Raw genomic sequence first — 11,845 nt, 5'->3', positions numbered from 1 at the left:
TAAAATAATAAATAATGTATAAATAAGTAAAAAAAATTGTTTAAAAGTCAATTTTAAAATATCAAATAAAATTCTATTAAAGGGATATTATATGGTCTGCCTCAAATATCAGATATGATAACATTATCTTGTCAGACTATTTATCTAATGCACATCAAGCATATGATATAGGATATGAACTTATCAAACTTATATCTTATCCTACTCTTATCCAACAATCTTATCCTATCCATTCATATCCGCTAAATGAGCCATAAGTATTTTTAAAACCATGAGCTTAATATTTTTATTATTATTTTGAAAAATAATATTTTTTATTTTGAATTGATACCTCGTACTTATAGAGTGGCCGAGCCACTAGCCCACCGTGAGCTAACTCACAATTAACTTCCCTATAGTTTTTCCTTAAACATGATAACCAAGATACCAACCATAATTCCGAAAAAATAAAAAATAAAAGATAATAAAAGTAAATGAATAAAATTCAATGGTCCCATATGGATGAATACTTAATCCTTCCTTTGGATTTTTTATTTTTATATACTAACCTTAATTATTTTTTAGGCAAGTCGGTCTCGAATATTTTTTCAACTCTTTAACCTTAATTAATTTGATTTTTTTTTATACTACAGTAATACCATATTCGATACTTTTTTTTTTAAATACGACATTTTTTATTTCATTTGAATCTATATTTTTATTGGCTTTAATTTTTCTAAAGTGAATGGAGATAAGTTATCTACATTCGTTGTTAAAACGACGTCATTTTGAGTTAAAAAATTAAAAAATTATAATAAAAAAGACTATTATAACCCTAAAATAAATTATAATTACAAAAATACCTTGAGTTTCACCTCAAAACAAGGAACCCACTTTTTTTTTCCCAATTTTTACTAAGCACTCCTGGAATACCGACCAGTTGATCCCGAAATTGACCCATCAAGCGGTCTTGGATGAATACTTAATCCTTCCTTGGATTTTTTATTTTTATATACTAACCTTAATTATTTTTTTGGCAATATTTCATTTGAATCTATATTTTTATTTTTATCTTCCCCAAATTTTTACCGAGCACTAAAATATTTTCAATGATGGAACCGCTGGGATTTGAACTCAAGTCTCATGAGAATGCCCAACAACAACTTACCATTAGATGAAATTTTATGTTAATTTTATTAAATAATAAAGTTATTTTTTATTAATGAGACTAGTATATATCTTTATGGATTATATTTATCTCATTTTACATGAGATAAACAATTTTCCTACACACAAAAGAGAAGTGGGTCCCACCACTCTTTTTTTCTCTCTCCTCTTACCCGTGGGTCCCACTTATAATTTTATTTCTACAACATGAGGTAACAACTTTCCTACAACATAAGAAAAATATTTTTTAATTTTTATTTAATAATATCACATGTGACATTATAATTAAAATGTATTATTAATACTCCTCCTAATACATGTGACAAGGAAAATTTCGTATCCAGTTGCTCAATTTTATTTAAACTTTTCAACCCTAATAATAAACAAAATAATACAAAATCTTATTATAAATTACAATTCAGTACAACAAATTGATTATTAAAGATAATAAAAATAATATAAAACCCTTTTGAGTACATGAAATGTATGTAAAACTTAACCACATCATTTATATTCGTCCAGAATGATAAGTTTTGATTTGTTTTTAAAAGTCACTTTTATTTATAAGAGTCACCGGAAAAAGACATTTTTGGTTGAGGTTTTACCAAACCTCGGTTAATCTAATTTTGGGTGAAAGTCAATTTTCATTGTTTATTATGAGTGTGCCAGCCCAAACCAAGAGGCCGGCACATAGCTAAGATTCAGCAATAACTTGAAGTGACATCTCCCCACTTACCCACCAAACATCATCATTTTTCTTCTTCTTCTTTTTTTGTTAAACCCAAACATCCCCTTTAACTGAGCGCTTTTTTACACCAAATATTTGTAAAAAATAAAAACAAAAATTAGGAATTTAATAAAAAAATACTTAAAAAAATATGAATTAAAGGGGAATAAAATTTTCTCTTTTTGGAAAAAAATATACCCATTTGGATATATCCTATGTAGAGAAGATATTTTCCCTTTAACTATAATTAACATTTGATGTAAGCCCTTACATCATAAATACTAATTATGAATTATTAAATATTTATTTTCACACAAAAATGTTTGAAAAGTGTGGCGAACGATATTGTACACAAGATTTAGATCAAAATTAAATCTATGTTTAAAAACAAGTAAATATAAGTAAGCATAGATAATAAAGAAAAAACGGGTTTCAACGTTCCGGTTTAAGACCAATAAAAATAGTGAATGCTTAGAAACACTGGAACTGCAGGTTTTGCCCAATTGTGCGACTGTGGTTGACTACTACATCCAACTAAGAGCGCGTGCAAATACCTTCCTACCAACCCCGAGGTCTGAGCCTGAGGCTGCGCACAGTTAAAAGAAACCTCTCTCATGAGTCATTCATATATATATATATATATATTCATAAACCCTATCTATCATATTATAAAAACCCACTCTCTAAGTGTGTCTTTAACTTAACACTTCATTCATACCAACTTGCCTGAAACATTGATCATGGCCACCGCAACTTCCCAATTCCTTACAATACCTTCTCCTTCTCCTTCTCCTTCTCTTTCTCTCTCCTCTAAGTCTTCTCTCTCCTCCGCCTTCTCCGTCTCCGTCCGTCCCCGCTGCCGTGGCGCCCGCTCTCTCGTGGTGCTTGTCTCCGCCGGTCTTGACGCCAAGCCCACCGTCCTCGTCGCCGAGAAGCTCGGCGATGCAGGCCTCACGCTGCTTAAGGACTTCGCCAACGTGGATTGCTCCTATAATCTCACCTCCGAGGAGCTCTGCACCAAGATCTCGCTCTGCGACGCGCTCATCGTGCGTAGCGGCACCAAGGTCACTCGCGAGGTCTTTGAGTCCTCCGGCGGGAGGCTCAAGGTCGTTGGTAGAGCCGGCGTCGGAATTGATAATGTGGATCTGGCTGCCGCCACTGAGTTTGGTTGCTTGGTCGTCAATGCGCCCACCGCCAACACCGTCGCCGCTGCCGAGCACGGGATTGCGCTCTTGGCCGCCATGGCTCGGAACGTTGCTCAAGCTGATGCGTCCATCAAAGCTGGTGAGTTGATTAAATGCTGAGTTCGTTTTTGTTGTTTGTGAGATGTGACTCTTCTCAGGAGCACTTTATCGAGCACCTTGTTTGGTAGAGATCATTTAGATCCTGTTATTATACTATGCTTTCTATGAAGAATTTCGTGTGCTTTTTATTTTATTTTACTATTCAAATGCTTTTTAAGTCCTTTTGTTTGGTTTCACTTTTAGAATCTTCTTTTTGTGGAACCAAATCTGAAATTCAATATTTCCTGCTGAAAGGAGGAAATATATACACTGATTGATTTTTTTCGTACTTATGCTGAGATCTAATTTGTTTATACGGGATAAGGCTATGGTTTGTTCTTTTGATTCTGTCATGTTTTATGCGTATTCATGTTGTGGGTTCTGTTTTTAATTACTCTGGTTTATAGAGTTCGTGCTGTTTGATTTACCAATATCCTGGTTAATCCAGGGAAATGGCTGAGAAATAAGTATGTTGGAGTTTCCCTGGTTGGTAAGACGCTCGCTGTCCTCGGATTTGGGAAGGTTGGTTCTGAAGTTGCTCGTCGTGCCAAGGGGCTTGGTATGAACGTAATTGCACATGATCCATATGCTCCGGCAGATCGCGCTCGTGCTATTGGTGTTGAGCTTGTGAGCTTTGATGAGGCCATTTCAACTGCGGATTTCATCTCTTTGCACATGCCTCTTACGCCTGCTACATCGAAGGTTCTCAATGATGAGACATTTGCGAAGATGAAGAAAGGTGTGCGAATTGTCAATGTTGCTCGTGGAGGGGTCATTGATGAGGATGCACTTGTTAGGGCACTGGATTCTGGAATTGTGGCTCAGGTTCTTATCATCTCGTGTTTGGAAGCACTGATAATTCACCTTAGAGGAAAGAAAATTGTTGGGTCTCTTCCTACCAAAGAAATAATGATTGCATTGTTTCTCTTTTTTTCAGGCGGCTCTTGATGTTTTCACAGTGGAGCCACCCCCAAAAGACAACAAGTTGGTTCTGCATGAGCAAGTTACTGCCACACCTCATCTTGGTGCCAGTACCACGGAAGCCCAGGCAAGTTACTTAAAGCAATTGGTTATGATTATAAGCATTACCTTTTAATCCCTTGTAACTATATTGTTTCTTATCCTTTGAAAATAATGACCAGGAAGGTGTGGCTATTGAAATAGCAGAAGCTGTTGTTGGGGCATTAAAAGGGGAGCTTGCTGCTACTGCTGTCAATGCACCAATGGTTCCCTCAGAGGTAGTAGAAAAAATTCAACTCTCACTATTCTTTTCATGATATTGCCATTCCTCCCTCTCCTTTAAACATATTCCATATCCTTTTTCATGATGAATAACTAACTTCGTGATACAGCTGTTTGGCTTAAGAAAATCATTGTTGTGAATTCTTTAACTTAATGTATAACTAGGCTCAAATATTGAAAAATATATTTGGAAAATGGTACCTATGTTCCTAAATTATTAGTTTTTAACTATTATTTGCTTAAATGGTTCAAATTAAACACTTAATGTAATGTCCAGAGTTTCGTATGGGAGAAATTGGGAATAGAAGTAACTTGCCTATTAGTGTTATTGCTTGACCATATCTCTTCGAATTTGAAATTCTGAAGTTTATTTAGTGTTCCACTTTAAGTGTAAACATCTTGAGCTTATCTTAATATAACGTGATTCATGGATTTAAGCTAGTTTTACAAACTGGTGATGTCAAGGGGCTAAGTTTAACATCTATTTCTTTCCTTCGTGACTGCAGGTGTTAACAGAGTTGAAACCATTTGTCGATCTTGCTGAGAAACTGGGCAGGCTGGCTGTCCAGCTGGTGGCGGGAGGAAGCGGGGTAAAAACAGTGAAAGTGACTTATGCTTCCGCTAGGGCCCCTGATGATCTTGACACTCGTCTTCTTCGTGCCATGATAATCAAGGGTCTGATTGAACCCATATCCAGTGTTTTCGTGAATTTGGTTAATGCTGATTTCACTGCTAAACAAAGAGGGCTCAGGATAACCGAGGAGAGAGTTATTCTTGATGGTTCGCCTGAGAATCCACTTGAATTCATCCAGGTCCAGATTGCTAATGTGGAATCCCGATTTGCTAGCGCAATATCTGAGTCTGGGGAGATTGGGGTTGAGGGTCGGGTGAAAGATGGGATCCCCCATCTGACAAAGGTTGGATCTTTTGAAGTTGATGTGAGTTTGGAAGGTAGCATTATACTCTGTAGGCAGGTAGATCAGCCAGGTATGATCGGAAAGGTTGGGAGCATTTTGGGTCAGGAGAATGTGAATGTCAGCTTCATGAGTGTTGGAAGGATTGCTCCACGCAAGCAAGCTGTAATGGCAATTGGAGTGGATGATCCACCTAGCAAAGAAACTTTGAAGAAGATTGGTGAAATTCCCGCTGTTGAAGAGTTAGTTTTCCTGAAGTTGTAAGATGACATGGTTGTTTCTACTTTGGCATCTTTAATTTTGCAAATCTGGAATGGGCATGATTGCCTGATGGTCCCCAGTTTTGATGTATCATCATCAAATGAATGTAGCGGTAGTTTTAGGGGACAAGGAAAATAATAATTTTAGCCTGCAATTGATAGTGTGATTTAGTGAGTTATTGCTTGTTCAATCCACCTTTTTATTTGAAAAATAACGAGAATAAAAACTTGTTCAAAATTCCATAGAACTTACCGAGTTACGTTTAACATGTTGAACTCCGACTCTAGGCGATATATATAACCTCTTGTTTACCAAAATTTAACCTTCGACAACTTCCACTACGACTTGACTTGAATACATAATTTCGAAGCTATGCTGGATTTATGAACCCAATAAAGTCTGAATTCTCGATTTATGAACCAGAAAGGAAATATTTATTGGAGAGGATCAATTTATACTTAAATAAATTTGACAAGTCTTACATTCAATATTCGTCATTGATTTCGCTTACATGTAAGAGTTCACATGACTAATAAATTAGAATCACAAGATACAAGTGAAATCAACACCTAATAATGTATGTAACACATATTGATCCTACCTCTATATCCTCTCGTGAACCAACATCTTAACCTTTGACAACTTCCACTACGAGTGGACTTGTATACATAGTTCTGAAACTATGCTGGTTTTGATGCCATGGCAATTGAACCAAATGAAATCTGAATTCTCGATTTATGAACCAGAAAGGAAAGGAACCTCTGCTAGAGTTGTTGGTAGGGAGATGTTGAGGTTGTGAAACGCTAAATAGGCAGCAATGCCAGCAGCATAACCTGCAAAAGCAAAGCCACTAACCTGCACAAAGGAGATAAACGGCTTCTATCATGAAATAAGAAAAAAAACATTTCATCAGATCAGTATGTGTAAGTGTAAAATAGGAAATACCTTTCGTAAGTACCAAAAGAAGTCCACCTTTTCCATCCCCATGAACGCAACTCCAGCAGCTGAGCCAATAACTAACATGGATCCACCAGTACCAGCACAAAATGCAACCAATTGCCAGAACTCAGAATCTTGAGGGAAAGAAGTGACATCATACATTCCCATGGTTGCAGCAACCAAGGGAACATTGTCTATCACTGCAGATATGACTCCAATAGCACTTGCAATAAGTTCACTACTCGGGACATGCACATCAAGGTAATTTGCTATCTCCCGAAGAATCCCTGCTGCCTCCAGGCTGCAGAACATGACCGTTAAAATTGATCAAATACAACTAGTTAACACAAGTAGTTACGAAATTTAATGTTATGTCACTTGTCAGGAAGAACCTGCAATCATAATTCATGCAAAAGAATGCTAAGTATTAAGATATATAAAACCATTAATGTAGTCTCACTCAACAGCTTAAGTTTTTGGGTTGAATTAGTTCTTTACATGGTATCAGAGCCTCGGTATACCGGGTTCGATCCTCACCGCCCCTCACTTTCTTTCTAGTGGAATTTCTTTCTTCGTACAAGTAGGTGGGCCTGTGCATTGTCCACCCTTCAAGTCCAGTGGGCTCTAGTGTGAGGGGGCGTGTTGAGATATATAAAACCATTAATGTAGTCTCACCCAACAGCTTAAGCTTTTGGGTTGAATTGGTTCTTTACACTAAGATTATTTAGCAGATATTCTGACAGTAATGATAATTCAAAATGACAGGAATTAACAGGAAGGGGCATATCCATCTCATAATAGGAAGAGGCAAATCAGGTAATATATCATCCTTCCAGAATGACTAGACTTTGTGGGCATCTAACCAAAATAAGTCATTATCATAACAACACGTGCCGTCTTACTCAAAGGAAGAATGACATGTTTCGTGATGTATTATATTATTGACTCATATAGTTATATTGATGAAAATATACCTCAGTAGAAAAATTAAAATATATTCCTGCATTACCTGCTAACGGATAATAGAATTCCCAGGAAAAATAGTGCTCCTTGGGTGTCTATCCGTGACAGAGCCTGTGGCACTTTTAGCTTCTGCCTTTCAGATTCACCAAAATGGATGGCATCAGTTAGGATCCAAAGCACGCCAAGTCCAAGCAGCATCCCCATGTACGGAGGCAAACCTGTGAGGGCCTTGAACACTGGGACAAAAATCAAAGCTCCTAAACCCACTGAGAAAACAAGCTGTCCTCGGGGAGCCATCTGTTCAGATGCCAAGACACCGAGAGAATCCTGTCCCTTCCCATTAACTTCACTGAACAGAAGAAAAACCAACATCATCTAAATTGTAATATGTTAAGCTAAATTGCACTATTTAAATCAGCCTTCCTGGCTGACTTTTGCAGTGTAAGAAGAGTACCTAGTCAGGGACATTAGAGCCAGTGGTACAGCTAGAGAAATGGCTGAAGGTACAAACAAACCCTGTAAGGCAAAGGAAATGCAATTATGGATACTTGTTTATTCTGGTTGCACTGAGTTAAATCCGAGTGTTTGTGCAATCAAAAATCAGTAATGGAAAGACTTTGACCAAGGAAATCTTAATTTAGGGCTACAAATTGTATATTTCTAATCACTATATCCAAAGAACATTTTAGGATTTCACTAGCGCTAAATTCATTATACCACTATAATTTACATAATTTCTGCCAAAATTTTCCCATGGTCCAAACATACGTATCACATAAGAATAATTTTCCAAGAGATAACCTTCATTGTTTGCACGGTAGATATCTGGCCATGTATCCACAGCATAGTAGTGGTAACATCACCAATAGGAGTCCATGCACCACCAGAATTTGCTGCTATCACAACAACACCTCCAAGAATCCTGTAAACAGAATCCAAATCAACTTCTTGAGGATTTTATGAGGTGTAGCCAAACCACAGAATAGTTGGAGAATACTGGAAACAGCAAACTTAAGAAGATTCAGACATTTTTGGAGGAGAATTTCTCAATATCCCTCAAATGAGCATTCAGATTTCTAAAGAGAATGAAAAAAGCCAGCATAACCAATGCAAATGTGCAATATAAAATTGCTCCAGGTGAGGAGCAGTGATATCTAGCTTCAGGGGTGTAATGACTGAAACCTAAGATGATGCATGAATATCCTCAGTCAATCATTATTGTATTGTTTAAAAAATATGGCCACACTTAATACTTCAACACATGGGGAAAACATTACAATGAAAGTTAAACATAACAGATACACATACTTTCGATACTCCGATGGAGGTACTAATTTCCGCAACAGAGAAACCATGACTATAGTAGATGTCAGGTTATCTAGAACTGAACTGAGAAAAAATGTAACAAATCCAATCTGCAAAGTCAACAATACTTTGTCAACTTCCATTATCGAGACAAATATTGATGATGCAAACTACAGAAGAGAATTTGGGAATTTAGGGGAGGGGGAAGAAAATTTTGGTCTCGTCCACTCTTTTGTTTATTTTATTCTCTTAAAATATTGACATTTCGAAGTATCAAACAATGAAAAGTTTGCTGTCATTGATGCACAGCCTAAACACCTCTTTTTAAGAAGGAGCTCTTGAACCTGAGCCCCTTTTGTTGCGTGTCATACAAATTTGACCATAAACTGTAATGTTCAACAACTAATGGAGTCAAATTTCCAATAAGTCTCAATTTGCAAAGAATCTGCTAGGAAGCCCTTTTAGTTTGGTCAACAATGCAGGGACAAAGCAGTGAAAGCACTTACCACCCAGAGGAGAAGGCGCGGCTTTCGGGTGGTTATATTGTCAGTAACCAGCTTAAATCCTTGATGAGCGTCAACTATCTCAACAATGGTCATTGCGCCAAGCAAGAAAAACACTATTTCACTGACTTCCGCAGATGCATGTCTTAGCTCTGAAACAGCTATATCAGTTGATGGAGCCTACAAACAATCCATAAAAAACAAAAGCAAATAGAAGTAAATTTTTTTTTCCAGATATTTGTGTATGGCTCGGCCAAAGAAAGTTGATCTGTTTCAATAGCAGACAATAGTATTTGGATAATCAAGAAAAGGCCTTTTTTTGGTATATTTACCACTCCTCATTAAACCCCAACTAGCGAGTGTCGGGTGAGGACAACCTTATAGAAAGTCTTACCCTTGTATAATTCCAAAGAGGCTATTTCCCTGGTTCCAACTTGTGACTTTTCAATTACAAAGGAACAACTATATCACTGCTCCAGACTCATCCTCTTTCCTTTTTTGGTATAAGTATTAAAAAAATGTTTAGGGGGAAGGGAGTTTGTCCAATTACAAACCCTTACCTTATCCTAACCTTTATCTTTTTAAATAGAATATTCCGAAAGAGAGGAAAAAAAGAAACTCCTAATTTTTGCATTGAGTTTATACTGGATGAATAAGAAAAGCCATTTAAGTTCAAAAGCATATCTTTGACCACAAGTTCTGTAACAGATTTGAAAACAAACCCAATATCAGAAATACAAAATCGTTATAGTTAATGTTGGTTCACACTTTAAATCATGCTACAATTACAAGGCTAGGGACATGGGAAGGTCATAAATTTGAATACAATGGTACCAGATACATAGATGTTGTCCTTATTCTAATCCTTCTTAGTGCCTCCTTATCTTTTGCAAAGATGACGAAATAAACAAGCCCCAAGAAAGAAAAAAACGAGAAGTGCCAGTATGTATATGAATATATGGCACTGGATACTTGAGTGTCTTTTTTCACTTGTAATTAACAGATATACATATGGGAACAGATGCATCAAGTGTATGTGACTGTGTACCGTGTCCTCTGCATAGTCAGACAAACAGCAGCCTAAATCTCAAAAGCATTACAATGTACACATAAAGTTCTAACTAATCAAGAATTAACTGATAATCTCAAAAGTCAAAACACAAAAAGGTAGACGTTTACCCCAATACTCCGTATCACCCATAAGCTTACAGCCATCAACAGTCCCACTCCACTTTTATTGAAGGCTAGAGATTCTTCAAATATAATGCCTGCATATCCTATGACAAATAGCAATGCCATAGCAAGATCCTACAGTGCAATGTCATATAAAACTAATAGCCATTAGAATAGAGCATATTTAGAGACGTTTACACAAATGCAAGTAATTTATTGTGAAATAGACAGAAGTGAAACCAGGTAAGGTAAGAGGACATTGATGAACCTGATTAGCAGCCACCCAAGAATGGTTAATTGCCACTGCCCCAGTTGCAGCTGCAGCAATAATTGCAACAGCTTTAAGCAAATCGGTCTTGGGCTGATAGTTGTCTTCAAAATCTTGTGAGCTTGTCTCATCAAGTGAACATAGGGGATCACAATTACCAGATTCTGATGTCAAGTTCTGATAGCATTTTCAAAGTGATGTACAGTATGAGCATTAGCATATGCATTAACTGACTGAATCACCAAAATTAACCATTTGATCTTACATTCTAACTATAGCTCACTCCACCACCAATTTTTCACTTTTGGAAAAAAAAGGTCAATCCATTAAACATAACAGTGGCAAAGTAAAGTTGCCTACACAATAAAACCCGTGAAACGGAAGAAGCTAATTTCAAATAAAAACCATTTGAATTCAATCAAATTTCCCCAAATATTGGATCTTTTATGGATTCCTGAGGTACCCTTGACCCAGATTGCGCAAACAAACATCAAATATCCAAATTCAAAAACTAGCAGAGCGATAAAATGGGTATTCGAAGAACTCAGTTAATGGTTATACAGAAGAAGAACCTGGGACTCTTGCTGGGAGCTTTGTTGAGGCTGAAACGAAGAAGAAGGACCTCTGGCCTTATCTTCAGCGCGTGCCAATACATTATTACGAAGGAAAGTGGGAGTGGTACCTCTGAATCTGATTCTACAAGAAGACGAACCAAAGAAGGGTCGAGATGACGGAGAAGATTCAACGGTGCAAAGGCCATGAAGTGAAAGTCTAGAATTCCTCAAATGTTGGAACATGGACAAGTGTGTCCCAATTGAAAAGGAAGCCATTCGCACCACTGAGGTGTTCTTCTTGCCAAAATGTCAACTGGGTTAATAATGTCGTTTCATTAATACAATTAAGAATTCATGTCCAATTTTGTTTCTTAATTTTCATCGAAGAACTCTGTTTTTGTCGTGTTCTATTCTATGTGCCTCTAAAGTAAACCAAATGTTACCACAATGATGAGTTAATTAGCAACATTTCGATAACAACAAAAAAGTTTACACCACACATTTTTTTTAACTGAAATTTTTCTCTTATTTTGTTGAAGATAATTATTTTATATTAGTAAAATAAAA

The 11,845-nt window shown here is 36.7% G+C and overlaps 2 protein-coding genes across 3 annotated transcripts; one reads left to right on the top strand and one right to left on the bottom strand.

The window, feature by feature from the left end:
* Positions 1 to 2,572: 2,572 nt before the first annotated feature.
* On the top strand, positions 2,573 to 5,811 carry LOC133311792 (D-3-phosphoglycerate dehydrogenase 1, chloroplastic-like). 2 transcript variants are annotated; one of them, XM_061512892.1, is made up of 5 exons: positions 2,573 to 3,157; positions 3,605 to 3,981; positions 4,094 to 4,204; positions 4,299 to 4,394; positions 4,905 to 5,811. In XM_061512892.1, the coding sequence occupies exons 1-5, from the start codon at positions 2,614 to 2,616 to the stop codon at positions 5,574 to 5,576; spliced, it is 1,800 nt and encodes a 599-aa protein (XP_061368876.1). In that variant the 5' UTR covers positions 2,573 to 2,613; the 3' UTR covers positions 5,577 to 5,811. The 2 variants fall into 2 exon arrangements, with proteins under 2 accessions (XP_061368876.1, XP_061368877.1); XM_061512893.1 differs by having other exon boundaries at positions 4,094 to 4,208; positions 4,303 to 4,394.
* Positions 5,812 to 6,009: 198 nt separating this feature from the next.
* Positions 6,010 to 11,601, bottom strand: LOC133311808 (sodium/proton antiporter 1). Its single transcript, XM_061512914.1, has 10 exons — positions 11,297 to 11,601; positions 10,725 to 10,901; positions 10,463 to 10,591; positions 9,287 to 9,463; positions 8,784 to 8,890; positions 8,277 to 8,397; positions 7,930 to 7,991; positions 7,522 to 7,824; positions 6,519 to 6,813; positions 6,010 to 6,428 (listed from the first exon to the last, which is right to left on the bottom strand). The coding sequence occupies exons 1-10, from the start codon at positions 11,552 to 11,554 to the stop codon at positions 6,309 to 6,311; spliced, it is 1,749 nt and encodes a 582-aa protein (XP_061368898.1). The 5' UTR covers positions 11,555 to 11,601; the 3' UTR covers positions 6,010 to 6,308.
* Positions 11,602 to 11,845: the final 244 nt, after the last annotated feature.

Source organism: Gastrolobium bilobum, unplaced genomic scaffold (assembly GCF_033153095.1).
Source record: "Gastrolobium bilobum isolate Gb01-03AN ecotype WA unplaced genomic scaffold, APGP_CSIRO_Gbil_v1 utg14709, whole genome shotgun sequence".
NCBI classification, from domain to species: domain Eukaryota; kingdom Viridiplantae; phylum Streptophyta; class Magnoliopsida; order Fabales; family Fabaceae; genus Gastrolobium; species Gastrolobium bilobum.
The sequence above is the reverse complement of the archived record's forward strand: the minus strand, read 5'-3'. Positions and strand labels throughout refer to the sequence as shown.